Here is a 25,793-nt window from a genome sequence, read left to right as displayed (position 1 = left end):
AAAATTTAAAAAAAAATCTTCTAAATCCTCCAGTTTTCTGAAATAAATATTTTCACGATTTTTCAAAAATAGCAGACCTACAAGCTTGAGCTTGTAGATCTGCTATTTTTCAATAGCTAAATTATAACAATGTTTAAAACACCAAAAGGGGTTCCCGCCCAAAATGGGTTAATTAATGAGGCATGTGATATAATGGTTTGGCCTATTTCGCTGAATGTCCTACCCATGAATAGACACTATGGTTTATGCAGTCAACATGTGTGTGCGTGCGTGCGTGCATGCGCGTGTGTGTACCTTGACGTAGTCGTAGTATTCACAAGCGCTGCTGACCCGCTCCAGGTCGAAGGCGATGAAGGAGTAGTTGACGGTGTTGCCCATGGTGGCCTGTATGGTCCAGCTGCACAGCGCATAGTTGGGGTAGTTGTTGGGGTAGTTCAGAGACTCAATCGTACCCATGGGCTTCCCAGAGATCTGAATGCCACCGCAGTCTGCATGGAGAAGAGCACCAAAATACACTCTTAACCGATTCCATGCCACCATCGACTCCAGCGCTCAGGCCGCCGAAGAAGACCCCGTGAAACGGCTCCGTGAACCGGAAGTAGTAATCTGCCATTTTCACGCCACAGTGGATCACCTTCGTTAGCGTCAGAAGCGCTAATATGCTAACGGGGACGTCACAATAAACTTTTATTGATCTCCTAACATCGTCCCTCACCTCATATCACTTCAATTCCGAGAAAAACGCTGTTAAGATTGCGCGTGCATGGCCTGGGCCATGGCTCAGTGGTCCAGGCACCTTGGCTGGTAATCCAGTCTGGCAGTGTGCCGCGGGTTCGACTCCCGATGCCGACGGCCTTTACTGCATGTCTTCCCCCCCATCTCTCTCCCCATTTCCTGTCAGCCTACTGTCTGTCCCTCAATAAAAAATATAAAATAAAGGCGAAAGCCACAAAAAAAAAACATTTAGTTTTTGGATTTCGATGATGTCACACCATGGAAGCAAGCGTTGCCTATAGCGATGGGAACCTAAAATATGGTAAATATAATAATAGTATTCATTCTTTCAGGAAGAAACCAAAAATACACAGTGAAAACACATTTGCATATTCTAATTTCTAACCACACCCACCTGTGGTCTCCATAGCATACACACAGCAAACAGAAAAAGTACAATAATCAAAAATAAAAAAAATATTGAAATTTTTTCCACAAATCTTCAATATCTGCAGATCTACAAGCTACAAGATCACAACTCATCGCGGTACTACGTGTTGTGAGCTTGTAGATCTGCTATTTTCAAATAGCCACGGTATAAAATATAGGTTTAAACTGAATAAACAGATTTTGATGCTACCGTAGGCCTATACAGTGTACAATTAACTAACTTTGTAGGGGACCCCCCGGAACTCCCTCAAGGACCACTGTTGGTCTCCCGAGCCCCACTTTGAGAACCACTTTTTACTTTACTTTATGTGTTTATTTCGACGGGACGGTTCATATTAATAGGGTTATTACGGATTTATTACACTACGAGACAAAGCAGAAAAGCATACATACGTACAAGAAACAAAGTGCAAGGTATAAAGTGTATAAAGTGTTGTTTAGCAGTGTTCTTAAAGGGCAATACAGAATTGAAATGACTAGGCCCACATTATGACTTCTAGACAAGTCAATGTCATGCGCACACATGCGTGCACATGCACACGCATACACTCTCTTTCATTGTGGGATTACCTCCTTCATTTTCGGAACCCCATTAGTCTATTATCTGTATCTCACCCCTGTTACCATAGTAACCTAACCAGCCAAAGGACACTTTACTGTCTTTGATGTAACCTTTTGTCTGGTGCGTGCGTGCGTGTGTGCGTGCGTGCGTGCGTGCGTGCGCTCACTGGTGCTATAGGAGGCCAGGAATCCTCCGGCACTGACGCTGCTGTCGGTGCGGAGCTTCACATAGAGCTCGTTGCTGGAGGCGTTGATGGGGGCGGGGATCTGGTTGCCACACAGCCTGGCCAGCAGTGGAGCATTGGTGCTGTCCCCGTCATACACCTACACACACATGCAGACACAGCATGTATTAAGATAGATAGATAGATAGATAGATAGATACCTTTATTATCACGTGGGGGGGGGGGGGGGAATCAGTCGCCCAGAGGCATAGTAATGACAAGAAAAAATAAAGTTAACAGTGCAATGCCAAACAATTAAGTGTCCATACATTGGTCAGTGCAAAAAGACCAGGAGGAACCCCCCCCCCCCAGGAATGTCTCAAGAGGTCAGAGTCATGAAACAACTGTTTATTCCAGATTAGGCTACGATTGTTCTAGCCAAACGGCCGCTGTGTGTCTCGCTGTAGCCTTTCAACGCAACAGGCACAAGGCTACAGCGAGACACATGGCGGCCGTTTGGCTAGGACAATTAACAGAATTAACAGTGATTCACAAATGTTTTTTATGTCCAGAAGTCTCCCAAATGTATGCATTTTGCTAGCGAACCAAATCTGAAACGATGTTGTGCCAGGGGGGACCCCCCAACTGAAAAGACATTGTTCCATGGGGACCCCCAACTGAAAATACATTGTGCCATGGGGACCCCCCAACTGAAAAGACATTGTGCCATGGGGACCACCAACTGAAAAGACATTGTTCCATGGGGACCCCCAACTGAAAAGACATTGTTCCATGGTGACCCCCAACTGAAAAGACATTGTGCCATGGGGACCACCAACTGAAAAGACATTGTGCCATGGGGACCACCAACTGAAAAGACATTGTGCCATGGGGACCACCAACTGAAAAGACATTGTGCCATGGGGACCACCAACTGAAAAGACATTGTGCCATGGGGACCACCAACTGAAAAGACATTGTGCCATGGGGACCACCAACTGAAAAGACATTGTGCCATGGGGACCACCAACTGAAAAGACATTGTGCCATGGGGACCACCAACTGAAAAGACATTGTGCCATGGAGACCCCAACTGAAAAGATGTTGTGCTAAGGAGAGGATTTGTTTGTTCAAACTGATTCAAAATAGTCACAATTTTGCAGGATCTTTCAAAAATAGCAAATCTACAAGCTCTCAACTTGTCGCATCATGAGGCGTTGTAGATTGGCTATTTTTGCAATCATTAATTTGTTTTGGAGACAAGGCATAATTTCAATTTCCCCCCAACATTGACTATTTCTTATAAAAATCAATTATAAATATACTATAAACAGGAAGGAAGTGAGACCAGTGTCCGTGACATCACAGACAGAAACAAAATCTAAAAACACATATAACCCACAGGAAAAACCCCAGGAACATGTGTCTTGTCTCCCAAACATCATTAATAATTTCTGTATTATATAAAAATTTTGGTTGGCAAATGCGGAAGTAGCTACGTTCTTCCGGGTGCTACTTCAAGGCAGCAACATCACTCTTCCATGGGCTATAGACTAGGGGTGTGCTGAAATATCGATATGGCGATATATATCGATACGTCCTCCCGCGATAAATAATCAATATTGATTATTAAAATATCGATATTAAAAAAATAAAAATAAAAGGTTTTTTTTTGTTTTCTTTTTTTTCCCAAACACTATTAATTTAGTGTTTGAGTGGTGCAACCACTATAGACAGCTGTGTGTGTCCCTCCTTGTGTCCGAGCACTGTTCCAAGTTCCAAGTATTTTGTAGTTGCAGATATCGTGATATATCGTTGATGACATTTCATACGATATATTGATATATCGCAAATATCGCAGTATATTGAATATCGTGATATTATCGTTATCGAGGGCCTAATATCGCGATATACCCATATCGTCCCACCCCTACTATAGACCGTAAGGCTATGAAGCATTATAGAACTGGGCATAACGGGCAACGGATATGGGATCTCTTAAAGGCAATGACACGTGGACCCCTGATTGGTTTAATTATTGTAACGCCCAAACCACACCTATGCATAATATAACGGGTAACGGAGGTGTTTTAGGGATTTAGACAGAACAACCAAAATACCAACTTCAGTGGGGGAACAGGATGTAGAAGACATTTTTTGAATCTGATCTCAGGCCAAAATGGGTTAAGTGCTGTACTCACAGTCAGGTAGTCAAAGGTGCAGGTGGCGCTGGACTCCAGGTGGAACTGGCTGAAGGAGAGGACGGCCAGACTGCCCACGCTGGTCCTGAGGCTCCAGTAGCACTCTGCGTTGGCGTGGTACGCCAGGGGGTAGCCGGGAGAGGTGAAGGTCCCGGACGAGGTGCTGAGGGTACCTCCACAGCCTGGACATACATATAGGCACGGTAACTTAAACCCATTTAGGCCTGACCTCGAAATTTAAAAAATAAATCTTCTAAATCTTCCAGTTTTCTGAAATAAATATTTTCACGATTTTTCAAAAATAGCAGACCTACAAGCTCGTAGATCTGCTATTTTTCAATAGCTAAATTATAACATAATGTTTAAAGGGGTTCCTGCCCAAAATGGGTTAAACTAAGTTTACCGAACTAACTGACATTACCTGAAATGATAGACAAAATGCCCTTAGTTTTCGTTGTTGTCAATTTATGTTTATGTTAGCTCAATCTGTAACTGAAATGTTCTTTTTTTTTAAATGCTATCTTTTCTTGAGTTTTTATTACACTATTCATACTCTGGCCCCTTGTCAATCCTGCACCTGATTTATGAGTCAGGTGCAGAATTGAAAAGGGGCGAAAAAAGTAAAACTAACTTAAACTAATAAAAACTAAACAAAAACTAAGCGTATGATAAAAACTAGCAAGCGCACTAGAAACAAAACCATTATAGCCTTTATTGCACACACACACACACACACACACACACACACACACACACACACACACACACACACACACACACACACACACACACACACACACACACACACACACACACACACACACACACACACACACACACACACACACACACACACACACACACACACACACACACCTGTCTCGGTGCCGTCCCAGTGGGCGGTGAAGCCCCGGCGCGTGCCAGACTGGTCCGCGCGGAACCGGACCCAGAGGCGGTTGCTGTGCGACAGCACCACCGGGGGTGCCACAGTACAGTACTTGCCGATCAGAGGCGACGTTTCATATCCACCGTCCCTGTGAGGAATGAACCAAGACTCAAGCGTTTAGAATACACCGTACTCATGTATATATAACCCATTTAGACCTGAGGCAGATTTTTGAAAAAAAGGCTTCTAAATCAGTTTTCAGAAAAACCTATGTTTCTGTGTCAGTGGTGCTCAACCTTTTTCATGTCGGGCACCCCCAGAATTATCTGGATTTGGCTGCAACACTTTCAAAAAAGAAACCCAGGGTGCCCACGTTTTACATTCATTTTTTTGACATTTTTTTTTTTTTATAAAAACCAAAACAAATATATATATATATATATTTTTGCAAAGACATCCACAGACGTCTTGGGCACCGCATAGCGGTAATTCCCAGGACGTCTGTGGACGTCTTGGGCACAAAATGTGTTAACATGGGGGCACTCCGTGCCGCTATTCTGAGAGAATACAAGGGCACACAATGTGTTAAGATGACCAACGTTTCGCACAAAATGCCTTCTTCAGGGAATGACAGGGATGGTGGAACTGCTCACATTTTATAGAGATTGGGACATACAGGTGCACTCATCAGGGAGTGTCCTCGATCTGGCCAACACCCAAAGTGGGCAATTGGTTTCTGGCAAATAATGTTGTGAATTTATTTATACAGCAATATAGAGAAATATAGAGAAAAAAACTACATCAGGTCGGTCAATATATATTTGCTAAATACATAATAATCTTATCGTATCACTCATCAGACTTCCGCCTCACCTGATCTCCACGTAGTCATAGTTGCATGTGGAATGGGACTCCAGTTCAAAGTCTGTGAAGTTGAGCATGATCTGCTTGTTGACCTCCACGATGATCTTGAAGACACAGTCCCGGGTGTTGGGGTAGTAGCTGGGGTAGTTGGGTGAGCTGAACGAGCCCGTGGGGGACGTGAACGTCTCGTTGCAGGCTGCCCGTGGGAGAGGAGGGGGGGGGATTAAGTACTTAACCCATTTAGGCCTGACGTCAAAATTAAAAAAACGTTCGCCCTGAAAGAATATATATTCAAAGATTTGTGCCGCATTTTCACGATTTTTCAAAAATAGCAGACCTACAAGCTCGTAGCGCGCCACTCGGTGGCGCGCTATGAGCTTGTAGATCTGCTATTTTTCAATAGCTAAAGTATAACATAATGCTTAGTTAAAACACCAAAAGGGGTTCCCGTACAGGCGTACAGAATGGGTTAAAACTCTCTAGTCTTAGTAAAGCGCACCTGAGTTGCACTGTACTACTCTGTGTGTCGTTAACCTTGTCTCATCTACTGCACACCAAATGTCTTCGTCAAAAAATTGTTGATTAACGAGCTCACAACGCTCGGCAGCTAGGAGTGAGACGATTCGCGTACCTACCGATACGATATCGATACCTAGGGTGCCGATTCAATCTATATTCTGATTCTTAATTAATAATTACGGTATAGTGCGATTCTGTGATTCAACGATTGTTGTATACTGATTTAATATTACACACACATATTATATAAATATATATATACATAAATTAAAAATCACGATAGTTGAGTGAATTGATTTTTTTGCCCACCCTAGTTGCATCATGGCGGCGTGTTTTTAGCTTGTGTGTATTTTTTGTGAACTTCTTGTGAACATTCCCCCCGGAATAGGGATCGTGGGTTTCGTGGTTACGTACTTGTGCACAGGGTTCAATTTGTGAAAAAAAAAATCTTAGCAACTTATGACCTATAAGTATAAAGTTTGTCGTATGACAAAATCTTTTTGTAATCAAATAATCCAGTGCAATGAAAAGTGTTACCGGTGATGGCGTCAAAGGACACGTATGTGGCAGAGAATCCCTCGGTGGACACGCTGACGTCAGACACAAACAGCAGCGTCAGCAGGTTGTCTGTGCTGGTGATGGACGGAGGGATTGTACGCCCGCAGTACCTGCACAGTACATGCACACGCACACGCACACGCACACACACACACACACACAGGTGAATCAAAATAAGAACATGTAAGACCGAAGGATGGTGGATGCTAGCTCGAGATTCCTGAATTAAAACGTTATTATAAATGTGCATAATTTTTTTTTTTTTACATCATTTCCTCTGATTAGTCCTAGTAGTACAAAGTAGTAGTAAGGTTGAAATCTCTTTTTTGCAAGTAGAAATATAACCTTATGCCCATACCACACCATGCCAAAAATCTAAATCTAAAAGTGCAAGATTTTAACGAATGGGCCCCCAGCTAGCTAAGGCTAAGCCGATGGCTATTTGACTAAAGGTGGCCTTACACTAGCCGATAATCGGGCATTTTTTGACGCTCGGGGGGTGCCCGACTCAATCGATCTGCTCGGGGCCGCTCAAAGCGCGATCGGGATCGGCCCGATCAACATCAAGCATGTTTGATATTTGCTCTGCCCCGCTCCGATTATCCTGTAGTGTGTGGCGCTATCAGATTTCAGATTGAAAAGAATCGGCTAGTGTAAGGCCACCTTAAGGCTAAGGCAATGAAAAGAAAAAAAAAAAAAGCACCTTCCAATCTTGTTCCCGGTCTGCACGGTGCCGTTGTCGTAGACCTCCACGTAGTCAAAGTTGCAGTTGGTGTGGTACTCCAGGTTGAAGGTGTCGAAGGACAGCCGGATCAGGTTGCCCGGGGCCACGTTGACGTACCAGGTGCAGTTGGCACCGTGCGGGTAGCTGGTCGGGTGGCTGGGGCTGGTGATGGTGCCCGTCGGGTCCGTCAGGGTGTCGCCGCAACCTGACGAAACAAAATCGACGACGGGAGACCGGGGAGAGTCACACAATCCAATTAAATTCCAATGGAGCTTTATTGGCAATGAGAAAACAGTACGTTTACATTGCCAAAGCAAGTGTCCAGATATTATAATAAAAACAGTTGAAAATGGGGAAAGTATATACAGTTGGATACAGCATTTTGTAAACAGAGCTGTCACATTGTGTCGTTATACACATGTTATACATGGTGTAAAGCTTTTTTTAAACAAATAGCAGCATTTTTTTGCAGGCACTTTGGGACAGATTGCAGCATTCTTTCTCAAGACTATTTAAATAGCAGTCAAAAAACCTCAGATTTAACATGTGTTTAAAGGCAGTAGCTCTGTTTACATGTGCAGTAGGTCTAGCGGTCTACTTGGTACAGATAGTAGTCCTATTAGGGTGGTTGTATTCCATTGGCTAGCCTTCTTTTGTCGCAACAGTTCAAAATCTTGCTGCTGTGTTTGCACATTGTTGTATTGTTGTATAATGTAAGACAGACACAGACAAACAGGCATGAAACCCTTTGGAAATGGTGGGATCATTGTGCACAATTTGCGGCCGGACTCGCTCTAGCGCCACGAAAAAAAGAAGAAAAACTAAAGGAAGAAACCTGTGTGCGCGCCACCGAGTGGCGCGCTACGAGCTTGTAGGTCTGCTATTTTTGAAAAATCGAAGAACGACTGACATAGAAACATAGCTTTTTTCAGAAAACTGTCAGGATGTAGAAGACATTTTTAGAATCTGATCTCAGGTCAAAATGGGTTAATGTTTGTTCAGACAACACAAACATTAGTTCTCCGTTTATTGTCAATGGCATTTGTAACAAACGTCAAAGCTGACGTCAAAAAAAGGGATTTGACTTGATGTGACTGCAGTCTAAATGGGGCCTACCCTCGATGGCAGACGCGTAGGAGGCGGTGAAGCCGTGGTTGCTGACGGAGGAGTCGGTCTTGAAGCGGATGTGCAAGGAGCGCTGGGTGGACTGCAGCAGGGGAGGCATCTGGACGCCGCAGAACGTCCCCAGCAGAGGAGAGCTGGACGACGCGCCGTCTCTCACCTGGAGAGGGACGGGAAGCAAACACGACAGCCGTGTGCGTGGCGGTGTGTGTAGCAGCAGTGTTGTTTTTGGCAGCAAATTTAGATTTTAGTTTTAGTCCTAGACAGTCACTTGAATAGTTTCCACTTAGTTCTGGTCACATTTTAGTCACCTGGAATGTTTTAGTGTCAGTCTAGTTTTAGTCGACTGAATATCATAAGATTTTAGTCGACTAAATCTACAGGTGATTTAGTCGACTAAAATGTGTTTTGGTGGGCCTTGATGGCGTCGTAATGACTGTTTTTACATTTTCGGCATGCAACCAAGTGAAAAATGACTGGATCTCTTGTCCACTAATCCCTTCCTAGCATTTTAGTCTAGTTTTTATTCATTGACGAATCGTCAGTATATTTAGTCTTAGTTTCAGTCATCATAGCTTAGTTTTCACGTAGTTTCCATTTAGTTTTCGTCAGTGGAAAAAGGTAGTCGACGAACATTTTTCGTCTTAGTTGTAGTCGATGAAAACAACACGGGTGTGTAGAACCTGTGCAATAGAGCGCCAAAGTCCTGACGTCACTCACTCATCCCCTGGTTCCAAAGGGTTCTAAAGTCCTGACGTCACTCGCTCATCCCCTGGTTCCAAGGGGTTATAAAGTCCTGACGTCACTCGCTCATCCCCTGGTTCCAAGGGGTTCTAAAGTCCTGACGTCACTCGCTCATCCCCTGGTTCCAAGGGGTTCTAAAGTCCTGACGTCACTCGCTCATCCCCTGGTTCCAAGGGGTTCTAAAGTCCTGACGTCACTCGCTCATCCCCTGGTTCCAAGCTTAGAGTATATATGAATAGAGACGTCACCCGAGTTCTCCTCCCACCACTTGCATTAAGTTGCTCAAAAGCGCATGAGGCGATTTCACTCCTCCTTCCTTGTAGGAACAGAGTGCATTCTGGGATTAATTGGGCCAAACACATGAACGCGCAGCCATTGCACTGAAACCGCGTTCACGTGTCATCATGAACGTGCGCAATGATAGTCAACGGACCAGCGTGTTCATGTGTTTGGCCCACGCTGCAATACTAAATTCGGCCACTATGTCCATTGCGCCTCAGGGTTTCCTCCGGGTGCCGTCTCTATTCATATATAACTCTAAGATTCCAAGGGGTTCGCGGACGTTTTTCTCAACATTGGAGTTTCATCAAAATGAAACAAGGCATTGTTTTCGCCCCACCCATTCCTCTTACCTCCACAAAGTCATAGCGACAGGTGCCTCCCTCCACGTCAAAGGTGAGGAAGCTGAGCGTGACCACATAGCCTGCGGGCTGGTTGATGACCCACTCACACTGCTTGTTGTGCGGGTAGGCGTCGGGGTGGTAGGGAGTGCGGATCTGACCCGTGCCCGAGAAGGTTCCTCCACAGCCTGAGGAAGAGGGATATCGAGTTGGTCAGACTCAGACCAGCCAGTGCTTCACAAACCTCGTCATGTCAAGGACCCTCAAAGTCAATATGAATTTGGCAGGGGACCACCATCTATACTAGGACTAGACAGTTTGTGCCAGGGACCCCGTCCCCCCCTCCAAGATATGCATTGTTAAAATGTATACCCCACCTCCCCTAAGAGAAATAACCACTCGTTAAATCTAATGCACGTGTGAGCTGCAGGCTTTCCCACATAAAAAGTGTTTATTGTGTCCTTAACATCCTTACAATAATATCTGGTTGCAAAAGGGGTGAAGTGGCCCTTTTTGAGCGGGAACCCCTTTTGGTGGTTACATACATTATGTTATAATTTAGCTATTGAAAAATAGCAGACCTACACCTACTTGTAGGTCTGCTGTTTTTGAAAAATCGTTAAAATGTGCCTCAAATCTTTCAGAAAATTGTCATGATTTAGAAAACTTTTTTTTTTTAATTTCGACGTCAGGCCTGAATGGGTTAACATCCTTACAATAATATCTGGTTGCAAAAGGGGTGAAGTGGCCCTTTAATGTGTGAGCACAATACACACTCTGATATGCATGGTTCCATTATGACACTTTGAAGCTATAGCTGTATTTCCATAAACTGTCCCTTGGGCTGTCGCCTGTCTGACTAAAAGGCTTAAATGAATGGTTTCAGCTCTTTACTTAATCAGAATCGACCCAAACAGGGTATAAACATTAAAAGCAGATCCTGGATGAATTGAGAGAGGACACTGGGTGGGCGCTAATGGAGTCCGACAACCAACAGCTGCATGAAAACCTAACAAATTGTATACTGACCCCACTGAACAGGTCAAAGCCATATCACCCATTAGATCAGAGACCACAGCAGCAGTAGTAGCCAATGTCTCATGGCTGGTTTAGAAACACCAATTGAGGATCAGACACAGCCCTAACAACATACTGTACAGTTTAACGTGCAAGGCTAATGTACATCCATGAACAGCTGGCCACCAATGACAATGTCAGTCAGTCAGTCAGTCAGTCAGTCAGTCAGTCAGTCAGTCAGTCAGTCAGACAGACAGACAGACAGACAGACAGACAGACAGACAGACAGACAGACAGACAGACAGACAGACAGACAGACAGACAGACAGACAGACAGACAGACCGACAAGTCAGCTCAGTCAGCTCAGTCAGCAAACTCAGCCAATTTTCTTATACACAAGATGGTGGGGATCACGCACGCACAATGAGAGAGACCAGAGGTCAGTATGATGAGGAAAATCCATTCATTCTAACTGCATTAAGCGGTCTAGCTGCAGGATAATATGATGAAGGTCACAGGGAATGGAATAAGGTCTCTCCCTCTCTCTCTCTCTCTCTCTCTCTCTCTCATAATATTAAGAACCTCAGCCCAGCATTCATCTTTGTTCCAGATGGGCTCAACAACCCATAAACACAGCGGTACTCAAGAAATCTTCTATGAGTAGCAATCTAAATGTGCATCTAAATGTGCAACTACTTTCACGGCAAAATTACATATCATGAAAAATCTGTGCAAAATGATAAAACGAGAATGGAACACATTATGTTGCTTAATAATGAATCGTTGGTTTAAAAAAGGAAGGAAATAAGAAGAAGCAAAAATAGCAGATCTGCATGCACAACTCATTGCCATGTGAGCACGTTAATAGTCAATAAAGACTCAATACAGTACATTACAAAAGATACAAAATATCAGGATAATACTGTAGACGTCTTTTCATTTTGCCTACAGCTCTGGAAGTTCCTCTTACTGTGCGAAGGACTTAATCTAGTATACAATCACAGAAGACCTTTATCACATCACCACAATAATGTTAACCAAATCAATAATGTGGTGCAGTGGTTGGGTTAAAACATCTAGCTCCACCTCCTCCCCATCTTAGGAGACCTTCCCAGGCAGTAGCCTGTCTAGCTTACACACTAGAAGCAAGGTGCCCAACAAGTTAGATGACATTAATTTATACCGCACATTCATTCATATGACAAGCACAGAGTCAATGGCTGGGTTTCCCAAACGCATTTAGTGTAAGACTTGTATTGCCGCACATGCTCAGATCACGCACACAGAAGCCTGTGAACATAGACATTCCGTGCATAGATGTGCCACGCAATGGTAGGCCTCGGGCCTCAGGTCTACCATTCTGAAATGTATTTTAATAATATTTGGACTGCTGGACAGCTGACAGTAGGCTCTCTTTACTCTTAAAATAATAATAATAATATAAATAAATTATATAAAAAATAAATAAATTATATATATATATATATATATATATAATTATTATTATTAATATAATAATGATCATACTTCTGTGTGCGGCCTAGAGGGTATCTGAGCATCTACAAGTCTTACACTAAATGCGTTCGGGAAATCCAGCCAATGTGCGTAAAAATAATAAAATGATTAACACTGATTTCAAGTCAAGTGAAAAAGTAAGATAACTGCCTGCTCTAACCTTGCTGAAAGCTTGTAAAAGAAAGGTTTTTGGTTTGCGTTTAAAAGAAGACACTGTTGTAGCAGACCTATAGTTTAGCTGGTTTAGAATTCCATAGAGTGAGATCATAGTGACTGAAAGCTAGCACCATACCATAACCTGATTTCAAGTTTATTCTGGTGAGGAGATCTTTGCCTGTCATGGTGATCGAGTAGGGGATCTGGTTATGCGCATGGAGTGAGCATGTCAGAGTTCTCAGAAACTTGGTCCAGTCATTGGTCAAGGCAAGGCCTGCAGTATATCGCCTATAGCAGGGGTGAGCAACTTTGACGATGGAGAGGGCCACTATAATTCCACACTCACTCCCTAGGGCCATATATTACTGTCGTCGCAAAAATAGCCAATCTACAAGCTCAAAACGCGTCGCAGCACGGCGCGTTTTGAGCTTGTAGATCGGCTATTTTTGCTATATTCGAATTGAAATCTTGAATAATTTTTTTATATTTTTTAATTGGAATCCTGAAAATTGACATTTGTATGTAATTTCAAATGCCTTAAATTATACTTGTGTTGATCATTGAGCTACTCATTTAGACTGTAGTAATTAAAGCGGGTCATGTTTCCATGTTGTGGAATTGTAAACAGCTGAAACCAATATTATATCAGTATTCTGATATTAACCTGAGGGCCACATTAAGTGAATGTGGGGGCCGCATGTGGCCCCCGGGCCGCCAGTTGCCCACCCCTGGCCTATAGGTATAGCGCCGGCGCCCTTCCCAAGTATGCATGTATACTGTGTGAGTGACTGCGTGCATGTGCACGTGCATGTGTGCGTGCGTGCCTCACCAACGGTGTACATGGCCCTGAAGCCGGCGCGGCTGACGGAGCTGTCGGACCTGAAGCGGATCCACAGGGCGTTGGACGTGGTCAGGATGGGGGCGGGCAGGGTGGTGCCACAGTACCGACCAATCAGAGGGTCCGTCTCTCTGCTGCCGTCACGCACCTACACCACCGACGCAGGAGTACAGGAGGTGGTACACATTGACAAAACAACTGTTAGTACAGTACAGTACAGTACAGTACAGTACAGTACAGTACAGTACAGTACAGCAGGGGTTCTCAACCCGTGGGTCGCGACCCCTCGGGGGGTCGCCAAATTATTTTAGGGGGTCCCCAAAATAAAAAAAAAAAAAAAAAAAAAAATCACGATTTTTCAAAAATAGCAGACCTACAAGCTTGTAGGCGCCACTCGGTGGCGCGCTATGAGCGTACAGTACAGTACAGTACAGTACAGTACAGTACAGTACAGTACAGTACAGTACAGTACCCATCTGACCACTTAACACAGTGGTCAGATGCATTTTGAGGGCATGTTTATTTTAATGGTCAACCGGTCAAATCTCTGGCTTGGATCAGTGGCACTAACACAATATAAACTACTTTTTCTAAAAAAAAAAAATGTATATTCATGTTATTATATTATCATTCAAATCTTAGTGTTTTGCCAACTATTTGGATATTTACAGTATCCTCACAGCCCACAGGTTGAGAATCACTGGAGTGCAATACATTGCAGTGCAGTGTGGGAGCTCGGCACAATGCGCGCGGCAGGCCTTGCCACACGCGCACGTGTTCGTACCTCCACGTAGTCAAAGACGCAGCTGCCGTGCGTCTCCAGGGCCATGTCTGTGAAGTTGAGGGACACCACCTCGCCCGGCGGCAGGCGGACCAGGTAGATGCACTGGCGGTTGTGGGCGTAGTCGTTGGGCCAGTTGGGAGAGATGATGATGCCCTCGCTGTCCGTGTAGGTGCCTCCGCAGCCAGGGTCAGCTGACACGTACAGGCAGAACACGTGGGTTATATGCATGTCGCTGTGACAGGTGGGGAAAACCCTTCCTTGTATGTTCAAAATGGTTACTATTCCAATGGATCCAATGTACTTTATTATTTAGACACAAGCACATGCCACCATTAATACTTTTCATTGGTTTGTCTTTCTTTATTTATTTATTTCTTAGCACTTCTATGTCTTACATGGAGAGGTGGTGTAGCTGATGTGGAATCTGCTATGTCTTACATGGAGAGGTGGTGTAGGTGATGTGGAATCTGCTATGTCTTACATGGAGAGGTGGTGTAGGTGATGTGGAATCTGCTATGTCTTACATGGAGAGGTGGTGTAGGTGATGTGGAATCTGCTATGTCTTACATGGAGAGGTGGTGTAAGCGATGTGGAATCTGCTATGTCCTACATGGAGAGGTGGTGTAGGTGATGTGGAATCTGCTATGTCTTACATGGAGAGGTGGTGTAGGTGATGTGGAATCTGCTGTGTCTTACATGGAGAGGTGGTGTAGGTGATGTGGAATCTGCTGTGTCTTACATGGAGAGGTGGTGTAGGTGATGTGGAATCTGCTATGTCTTACATGGAGAGGTGGTGTAGGTGATGTGGAATCTGCTATGTCTTACATGGAGAGGTGGTGTAGGTGATGTGGAATCTGCTGTGTCTTACATGGAGAGGTGGTGTAGGTGATGTGGAATCTGCTATGTCTTACATGGAGAGGTGGTGTAGGTGATGTGGAATCTGCTATGTCCTACTACATGTTGAGGTGGTGTAGGTGAGGTGGAATCTGCTATGTCTTACATGGAGAGGTGGTGTAGGCGATGTGGAATCTGCTATGTCTTACATGGAGAGGTGGTGTGGTGATGTGGAATCTGCTATGTCTTACATGGAGAGGTGGTGTAGGTGATGTGGAATCTGCTATGTCTTACATGGAGAGGTGGTGTGGTGATGTGGAATCTGCTATGTCTTACATGGAGAGGTGGTGTAGGTGATGTGGAATCTGCTATGTCTTACATGGAGAGGTGGTGTAGGTGATGTGGAATCTGCTATGTCTTACATGGAGAGGTGGTGTAGGTGATGTGGAATCTGCTATGTCTTACATGGAGAGGTGGTGTAGGTGATGTGGAATCCTCGGTCGCTGACGCTGAAGTCAGAGTGGAAGTGTATCCAGGCGGCAGGGCCGGTGGTCCGCAGAGGGGCAGGGGACGCCGTGCTGCAGTACTTCCCCAGAACGGGGTCTTCAGGGAGGAGTCCGTCACGGATCTACAAGTACATGACAGGCACTTCAGGCTTCTTCAATTTAGGGTATAGCCAACGGGCTATATGCACACAGAATAACTCTTTAGGGTATAGCCAACGTGTCAAACTAGGGGGTTTTCATGATGCTGAATCCATTCCAAGCATTAGTTTTGCAAAAAAACACTCATTGGGCTAAAAACGGCCGTCATCACAAATTGATGATGTCAGCACATTGGGTTTTAAGCCCAATGAGTGTTTTTTTGCAAAACTAATGCTTGGAATGGATTCAGAATCATGAAAACCCCCTAGTTTGACATGTCACATGCTAGATAAAGCATGATGAAATTTTGAATATTTTGCCTTCTATAGGTTGTTAATGGTATGGTCACATATTATGCCAATTATGAAAATTGCTCAACATATGCAAGTTAGCATCCGGCAGTTTCCACATGCTGGGGACCCATACTAAACATTTATAACATAAAACCTTGGTGTACTCAACATGTCCGGGTTCACAATGGGGCTCTATGGGCTGGCTACTAGACTACTTCCTTCACAGGTGTTCTAGGGTATGATTTGGGGCCCTAAAGATGAATACAAAATCAATATCAACATCTTAATACTGTCCAATACTTAGTCGCGTTGTGAGCTTGTAGATCAGCTATTTTCAGCAATTGTGAAATCAGTCATTACGACGGCATCAAGGCCCACCAAAATACATTTTAGTTGATTCAATAAACTGTAGATTTAGTCGACTAAAACTAGACTAACACTAAAACATTCCAGGTGACTAAAATGTGACTAAAACTAAATTAAAACTATTCAAAAGACTATGACAAAAAACTAAAATCAAAATCTGCTGCCAAAAACAACACTGGTGGGATGTGCATGGGATGTGCATCCACGCTTGTGATTGGCTGACCTCCAGGAAGTCGAAGGTGCAGTCGGGGTGGGTCTCCAGACTCAGCGTGCCGAAGGCGAAGGTGATGAGGAGACCGGGGGGCGTGTTCACCGTCCAATAGCAATCCCGGCTGGGCGGGTAGTTGCCGGGGTAACCGGGGGAGTTGATGTTCCCGTACGTCTCCGTCAGCTCGCCTCCACACACTGGACGATGCAGTCATGGAGGTCATGTGTTAGTTATAGCATTTTTTTTTTTTTAATATTTAACATTTTCAAAAATAAAATACAAGATAATTTAGATTTTACATGAGCTCACAGTGCAAAGGTTTGATAGAAACTTTTTCAAAATCTTTCAAAATTCTACAAAATCTTTCAATGGTACCATATCAGTTTTCAAACTGTCCGACACACTCACGCAGGCACGCAGTGCCGCGCAGGCACGCGCACGCGCACGCGCACACGCACACGCACACGCGCACAAGCGCACACACACACACACACACACACACACACACTGTAGACCTACCAGGGAGTTGAGACGTCCAACTGACGGTGAAGCCGCCGGCGCTGATGGAGCTGTCCGACCGGAACCAGAAGTACAATGAATTGTGGGAGCTGAAGAGCTCCTGGGGGTTGTTGGTGCCACAGTACTTGCCCAGCTGGTAGGCGGACGCACTGTCGCCATCGTGGATCTGCAGGAAGTCGAAGGCGCAGTTGGTGCTGCTCTCCAAGTGGAAGAACGGAAAGGTGATGCGCACTATCTGCATGTGAGGAGAGGACAGATGATGATGGTGGTGATGAGGATACATTGTTTTGTATTATTACGATTTCCTAAGTCTTATTTCTCTAAAATGTATGTCACTCACTCACTACACTCACTCACCACACACACACACACACACACACACACACACACACGCACACACACACACACACACACACACACACACACACACTTACCCTGTTAGCCTCCACGCGGATCACCCAAGCACAGCTGACCTGGTGGTCATAATCATCATGACCGGGGGTGTTGGGATAGCTGAAGGTACCGGCAGGACCTGTCAGGTAGCCGCCACACTCTGAAACACGCACGCACGCACGCACGCACGCACACACGCACGCACGCACACACACACGCACGAACACACGCACGAGCGCACACAAACACAGTTATAACACAATATTCACACAATGATGATACAATATGCGGTACTCAAACCTTAGTTGAGGACAGAAAAACTCCCTCCACAGCCTACTGTATAAAAGAAAGATCATCCATCGGTTTATGGAGTCCCGTTTTGATGCCTATAAGTTCTTCAAAATGACCGTTGCGATGTTGGATATAGGACACCGTCTTTTAAAGTAAACGCGTATGCTGGCACCTGGAACTGGGGTTTATGCTAACAGCTAGCGGTAGAGATAGAGTTAACCCATTTTGGGCGGGAACTCATTTTGGTGTTTTAAACATTATGTTATAATTTAGCTATTGAAAAATAGCAGATCTACAAGCTCATAGCGTGCCACCGAGTGGCGCGCTACGAGCTTGTAGGTCTGCTATTTTTGAAAAATCGTGAAAATATTTATTTCATAGGATTTAGAAGATTTTTGAGGTCAGGCCTAGGTTAAAGACCTTTAAAGCCTCGGATAAAGCCAACTCGGATCATGACAAATCATGACACAAATGTGGGGGCCGAACAAATAATTAGATAGAAGAAAAAAAAGGGCAGGGTACAACCTTTTTTTTCTCTCTAATTATCTGTTCGCCCCAAAAATGTGTTTATTGTCATGATTTGTCACCATCCGCTGTTGACTCGTAATTCATAACGTCACCCGTTGCGTAGCCACGTTATTGTTGCTGATACGTCACCAGCCAGTGCCACTCTGTCCATGTTTCTCACTGTGAGACTCGAGAGTAAAACCTACGGTAAAAAGTAAACACTCACTTGATTCCAGTGGCGTGCACAGACATTTAGAGGGGCAGGTGCTCAAGTGAAAAAAGGGCACCTTGTGCAGCGCATGGAACCGGCCGGTTGCCTTAATAGTGTGAGATTTATAGATGGTCCATGGTCCACATACTGTACAGTGTACACTGGCAATGTGCCCTTTTTTTCAAAATGGCACATTGCCAAAAGGGCAGGGGGTGCTCTAGCACCCCCTAGTGTCTATCTGTGCACGCCACTGCTTGATTCAGTAGTCAATCCACTGTCAGATTCAGTAGTACAAAAAACACTGACGGCTGTGTGGGGTGAGTTTAGTTGAATGATACATACGTTGCATGGCAACAGCAGTGGCTGCGCAGTGCGCATTGATAGAGACGACGTCAAACCTGTGGGTCTTTTTCCCAACCCGCACCACAGACCAATCAGAAGCCACGGGTCGATTTCTCCCATTTAATAATAATAATAATAATAATAATGAATTGCATTTTTATAGCGCTTTTCCAAGTGCTCAAAGCGCTTTACAATTCATACATTGGGAGGTGAAGCGGCGAACAGTCGACGCCAGCGTCCTCACTTCCCACATTCGCACACCAATGGTGGCGAGCTCACACCGACCGACTCATTGGAGGCAATGTAGGGTTCAGTGTCTTGCCCAAGGACACTTCGACATGTGGACAGGAGGAGCCGGGATTCAAACCGCCGACCCAGGGATCATTGGACGACATGGTCTACCTCCTGAGCCACAGCCACCCGTTTACATGGCCCACCTACCTTGGAGATAGGAGACTTTCCAGACTGAGTAGCAGAGTGACAAAACAATTCACTGAACGCAGCGAAGCAGGCTGGAGGCTAGTAAAATATGGCTAATAAGTTTAGGGATGAGGGGTAGACAGGGCCCCATGTCTCTGTCCCTCTTGCCCACAGCTATGCAGCCTGTCCCCATTACATATCGTCCTACCTTGCTGTGCGGTCTGGCAGAGAGGTCCGGTCCACAGCGCGGTGCAGGTGCAGGTGAAGCCGTTGAGGCCGTCGGCGCAGGTTCCTCCATTCTGACAGGGGTTGCTGGCACACTCGTTCACGTTCTGGTCACAGTTGGTGCCCTGCCAGCCCGGGTTACAGTTACACATGTAGCCGGGGGATGCGGTGGTGGCCTGCGGGAATGGGATGCAATGAGGAGATGATACAGTATGTATTATTTTGTTTTATATTATGTTAAATTTTTCATCATTCCTTCCCGTCACATGAAGTGTAGTCTCGCTTAGTCAGACAACTATTCCACAATCTTCGAATACTACTGTATATAGTCTGGAACTACACCTCCCGAAATCCGAGTATGGATGCTGACATTTCCGTTCACAAAAATATATTTTAAAATATCTTTACATTTTTATTTCATTTATTTTTTCTGCTAAGCAGCAAGCTATATATTTATATTGGGATACATTTGCGCGACTGTAAAGACGAAACGGAAGTGGGGAGGATCGAGGCTCCACTTCCGCTTTATATTTTACTCATGATAGAGCTTCCATTGCTCCAGACTGTATGACGGAAGCATTCGGCAATTGCGAGAGGCAACGGTCTGCCAACGCGAGACTACAATCCAGTAATGTGAGACTGGAGGAGGTCCTCACCACACATTGTCCGTTAACACAAGGGTTGTTGGTCTGGCAGATGTCGCTGGTCTGGGTGCAGCCACCGGGACCGTATCCATTTCCTATGTAGCCTGCTGGACAGGTGCACACTGGGAGGGTGGAGCCTGGAAGCACAAGGAATGAGAATGAAAACCATCGGTTCAGGAAACACACAGAGAATATAAACCACTGGCTCAGGTCAAATGAATGAAACCCACTGGGAACCACATAGGATAGAATACCAGCATTATTGGTAGAATGGTAGAATAGTGTCGGTTCTATGGTTTAGAGCAGGGGTTCTCAACGTTTTTGGCTGGGGACCCCTGGAAATGCTTTGGCCATGTCTCGCGACCCCCGCCCTGCCCACCCTCCCCACCCCAATACAAACTGACTGCAAAAATAACCTTAATAATAGAGAAAATCTATCATAAATTAATACTGAAAACAGATATAATCATTAAGGAAAGTTTATGCATGCACCACGTACTATGTAAACTCTTCATTTCCATTTTCCAGCCATTCAGTTAATATCATTTGGGGACCCCCCAAAATAATTTGGCGACCCACCCCATCCCCCCCCCCCCCCCCCCCCCCCGAGGGGTTGCGACCCACGGGTTGAGAACCCCTGGTTTAGAGAGTTTAGAGAGAGTCGCAATGAGGAAAAGACAGGAAGCAGAGCTGGAGGTAGCAGAGACTAAAATGTTGAGGTTCTCTCTGGGAGTGACAAGGATGGATATAGGATCTGGAACGAGTACATCAGAGGGACAGATGTTTTGGAGATAAAGCCAGCGAGGCCATACAGACTGAGATGGTTTGGACACGTACAGAGGAGGGTTAGTGAATAAATAAATCAGTTGAAGGATGTTGAGGTTGGAACTGCCAGGCAGGAGGCCTAGAGGAAGACCAAAGAGAGGATCTATGGATGTAGTGAAAGAGGACATGAAGTTAGTTGGTGTGAGAGAAGAGGATGCAGAGGACAAGGTGAGATGGAGGCAGATGATTCGCTGTGGCGACCGCTGAAGGGAAAAGCCGAAAGGAAAAGAAGATTGGTAGAATAGTGTCGGTAGGATAGAATACCAGAAGTATCGGTGAGTTAGTTGGAATACCAGCAGTATTTTAGGATTGTATCGGTAGGATATAATAGCAGCAGTACCGCCATGGATATTAGCTGGACAGAATAAATGTATTCATCCATTCAAGATGTATTTATTCTCGAAAATACACTGAGTAATAAACTAATGCATAGTGTCGTCAAGCAAATACAATAGATTCAACAACATCATTGTCTTAAATACACCCAGTCCTACATTAGCAAGTACCGTATCTACTGTATGTATCCCAGCTTGTGTGCGTGCGTGCGTGCGTGTACCTGGGTTAGCCGCGCAGGTAGCCAGTGGGTAGCAGCCTCCATTGTTGGTGGCACAGATGTTGGCTTGCGTGCACACTCTGCCATCACCTTCATAGCCTGGAGACAAAACATATTGACAAAGACTGAGTGAGTGAGTGAGTGAGTGAGTGAGTGAGTGAGACACAGACAGACAGACAAGACAGACAGACAGACAGACAGACAGAACACCAGAGATAATGAATACTAATTTTAGAATGCCTAGATTGCCTGCCTAGTGTGTTTTGAAGAAAATGCTAAATGTAAAATGTCTCTAGTGTGACACAAATGTGCGGGCCTATACAGAACATGGATATGTGGATGGCACAGTCCACACCACTACAACTATAACCATCCATATAGACGTGTTATAGTGCTTGGTGTGAACGGCCCTTTATGGCGGTCCCTGGCACAAAATCTGCTCAAACGAACTCCCCAAATACATATTAAATTGGGGGGGGGGGGGGGGGGGGTCCCTGACATGAAAGTGTTTTGAGAGCCACTGGTTTATTTATTAGGACAATGGTATGCCATAGGGCATTCACTTCTAGTCATTTTTACTAGTTGACTAGTTGCCTAGTTTACTCGACTAGTTGTTTAACCACCTATTATGTTAATTGTTTTGGGGGGGAAATAAATTGTGTACATTGGTAACTATAACTATAATCTTCCTGATCTTGAAAAATCGGGGGGAAAAATAATAAAAAATAAATAAACTTTGTTTTCCCTTATCAACTAGTCAACTAGTACCAGCAAGGTCGACTAGTGGATTTACTAGTCGACTAGTTGCTTAATGCCCTAGTACAGTATGCCACAGTGGCCCGGCTCCCCGGTATAGGTTTCCTGTGCAGGAGACATTACCCGGAGGGCACTGCCCGCAGTGGAAGGAGCCCATGGTGTTCAGGCACTGCACCATGGGAGTGGTGGAGCAGCCGCCGTTACCGCTGGAACATTCGTCCATGTCCTGACAGCTGTAGCCGTTGCCTTGCCAGCCTGCACGAGGGGAAGAGGAGACGGACATTATAAGAGGGTATGCGCATGCTTAAAGTGAATGGCACATCGAGTGGCAAATCGAGTGGCAAAGCAACATGCAAAGCGAGTTTAACATTGTTTAATGTTGTTTAATGCAATCAGACATGACTTCTCTATTTGGATGTATGGGCTGTCAAGGCCAGAAAGTAGTTTTTAGCCACTCAGTAGGCATTCCTGCGCGCATACCCTCTATTGTGGGACTACCTGGTCAAAGTATTATCGGCAGCTAGTGAGCAGTGGCTGAGCATTGTGGAGGAGATCTTTGTAATGGAGAAACTAACTCATGCATTGAGACTGCAAGAGGAGTTATTCACTGCAAAATGGAAGAAATGGACTGAATATAGAAATCAACAGGACGACACCGATGATAACAATGATGGACATTCATATTAATGATGTATTATGAACCCTTACGCTGTGACTGCACTTATATTTTTACCTGCAAATAAAAAAAAGAAAAAAAAAAGAATGGAGGGACGGACCATTAGTAACAACAACACAATGAACCATTAAAGCGCTACTAACTGTATGAAATGTCGGGTATCTGCGGCCTCTTTGGACACAAGAAGTGACATGGCAGCCAACGTCTTTAACTTCATTGACCAAGATTCGTTGGGTCCCTGTTCAGTCACATTTGTGATGCGAGACTAAAAACTAAAGCTAACACTAGGGGCTCCATTTTCGTCACCGCTAAAGCCCTTATCCCTAAACTTCTTTGCCTTTTTTACTATTTTGAAAAACATTTTTTAATAGTTCAACTAGCCAATCTACATTGACACGTTGTGAGCTTGTAGACTGGCCATTTTAACTATTCAAAAATGTTTTGCAAAATAGTTAACTCTTAGCCTGCCGCCATTAATTAATCCCTCGATTGCGTATTGCCATGGTTTAATCACGCGTGACACTTACTTTGAAGAGCCAAATATCCGTATCGCATTTTACTATGAAACCATTCCGTGTGTGTTGACGAAGCTGGTGCTCGTTCTCTCGGTCGGTGGTGGAAAAAGTGGACCGCGAGTATCACAGCGCCTGCTACAGGCCGTTGAAAACGCTTGTCTGGGACAAAGCGTCCTCTGCAATGTCGCTTCTGTGAGATAAAGCCGTCTGAAAACAGAGCCGGCAATGTTAGTGGATGCGCGCGCATTTTCAAAATGGCCGCGCCCATTGTGTCAGAAGCATAACAAAGCTAACGGACGGTAGATTTCGATACGATCGTATTAAAACATGCATTAATGAATACATCGCTGTTAAAACGGCTTTTCCGTTTGTGGCAGGCTACAAGATTCTACGTGTTAATATTCCTATGTTCCTGGCGGGTAAACGATTAAAAAAGGCAAAGTAGTTTAGGGATAAGGGGTTTAGCAGTGACGAAAATGGAGCTCTATTCTCATCCATGCTAAACCCCTTATCCCTAAACTACTTTGCCTTTTTTATTTATTTATTACTATTTTTAAAAACATTTTTGAATAGTTAAAATAGACAATCTACAAGCTCACAACATGTCGATGTAGTCTTTTAGTATTTTTCAAAATAGTAAAAAAAAAAAAGAAGAAAAAAAGGCAAAGTAGTTTAGGGATAAGGGGTTTAGCATGGACGAAAATAGAGCCCTAAGCTTCTTCACAAAATAAAAAACAAATCTAGAAACCCTGCTTTTAAAAAGAGAAAAACTACAATAACCCAGATACGTGCCGTGCGTGAGTATTATGGATGTGCAGGGTGGTCTTTATCATACCTGCGGGGCAGGAGCCACAGTAGAACCCTGGCTGGGTGTTGTAGCAGGGCACCAGAGGGTTGGTGGGACAGGGCTTGTTGGGCAGGTTACACTCGTTGACGTCTGCCAGACAGGCTGGGTTGCTGCCAGTGGCCTCCCAGCCGTCCTCACACATGCACGTGAACTTGGGCTGGAGTTTTAGAGAGAGAGAGAGAACGTGCAACGTCTCATTCATCACATTATGGAAAGACAAGCACAGTCTGCAAAAGCCGACTCACTAGACTCACTCTCGGCTTTCCTATTCTCTATTTCTCCTATACCCGTCGCTCTCTCAGCTTTCTTACTGTCTGTATCTCCAACACTGTCCTACAGTCTGTCTCTCCTACACTGTCTCCCTCTAGTCTAAAATATCTCTTCGTTTTATCCCTGACGGCCGCCATGGAGGTCGGAGCGGCCGAAGGCGGAGGATTACTCGCTCATGTGAGTCCGTCTGTCTGTGAAAAGCTAGTTTGATTCCTTGGATCATTCACAACCATTTCTGCCATGAACAGATTTGCTTTTGAGGAGCGCACTTGTCTAGTTTCCTCTCAGCTTTCCAGCTTTCTGCATTCCATATTCTCTTTCTGAATAACAACCAAGGGGAGTGGATTGCTCACTCTCCAGCCATCTTTAAATGAAATCTCTTTCTGTAATGATGTTAATAGAGCTTTTTTGATGTATGAAATGATGTCATTGGTCTTGGCACATCTAATATATTAGAAGTGGGATATCTCCCGGTCTGTTGCACTGTTCCTTAATCAAGCACAGTTTTCACAGGTCTGCTACTTTCACTGAAATTGCAAACCGGAATAGAATATGATATGTGGTTAAAATGGCCATGGGCTTCACCAGCTTCACAAGTGTGGCTTCATGAATTCATGACACATCGATCATTCTGAGGCACATAAAACCATATCACCATCTAAAATTATTAAGGTCAGTGCTCTCAGCTGCAAGGACCATGTGGCTGCAGAGAAATGTCCTTTGAAACAGCGGCAATGTCAATTTCGGTTGCTACGATAAGCATGGCAAAACAACATTTCCCTTCTGTGATAAATGTGTGTGTCAAACTTAGGAACCTACAGTGTATAAGTCAAAACTGTGCAAGTGAGAATGGTCACTTGATCCCCACGTTTCACCTGACTATAGAGCCCCCTTTCATGACGACGCCAGGCCCAGGAAATGAATCACAATGCATTTTTCCCATAGACATTTCAAAAAGTATTTATTTAAAGACCTTTTAAGCGTCGTACGAAGCCAACTCGAGTCGTGACAAATCA

General features: G+C 44.6%; 1 protein-coding gene across 1 annotated transcript in view; it reads right to left on the bottom strand.

Moving 5' to 3' along the window:
* cubn (cubilin (intrinsic factor-cobalamin receptor)) overlaps positions 1–25,793 on the bottom strand; it is a gene marked incomplete at its 5' end in the record, with an annotated part of 101,698 nt that overhangs the window by 63,795 nt on the left and 12,110 nt on the right. Inside the window, 20 exons of the mRNA XM_079489535.1 lie at positions 295–488; positions 1,893–2,049; positions 4,091–4,272; positions 4,967–5,124; positions 5,850–6,036; positions 6,897–7,027; positions 7,621–7,846; positions 8,758–8,923; positions 10,140–10,315; positions 13,646–13,802; positions 14,439–14,629; positions 15,738–15,900; positions 16,799–16,980; positions 17,303–17,537; positions 17,737–17,855; positions 19,675–19,867; positions 20,348–20,472; positions 21,717–21,812; positions 22,593–22,724; positions 24,496–24,664. Of these exons, the coding sequence (XP_079345661.1) occupies positions 295–488; positions 1,893–2,049; positions 4,091–4,272; positions 4,967–5,124; positions 5,850–6,036; positions 6,897–7,027; positions 7,621–7,846; positions 8,758–8,923; positions 10,140–10,315; positions 13,646–13,802; positions 14,439–14,629; positions 15,738–15,900; positions 16,799–16,980; positions 17,303–17,537; positions 17,737–17,855; positions 19,675–19,867; positions 20,348–20,472; positions 21,717–21,812; positions 22,593–22,724; positions 24,496–24,664 (3,339 nt within the window). The remainder of the gene's footprint in view (positions 1–294; positions 489–1,892; positions 2,050–4,090; positions 4,273–4,966; positions 5,125–5,849; positions 6,037–6,896; positions 7,028–7,620; positions 7,847–8,757; positions 8,924–10,139; positions 10,316–13,645; positions 13,803–14,438; positions 14,630–15,737; positions 15,901–16,798; positions 16,981–17,302; positions 17,538–17,736; positions 17,856–19,674; positions 19,868–20,347; positions 20,473–21,716; positions 21,813–22,592; positions 22,725–24,495; positions 24,665–25,793) is intronic.

The sequence above is a fragment of the Electrona antarctica genome (assembly GCF_951216825.1).
Source record: "Electrona antarctica genome assembly, chromosome: 20".
In the NCBI taxonomy this organism is placed as follows: Eukaryota; Metazoa; Chordata; class Actinopteri; order Myctophiformes; family Myctophidae; genus Electrona; species Electrona antarctica.
This window is presented reverse-complemented; position numbering and strand designations above follow the sequence as displayed.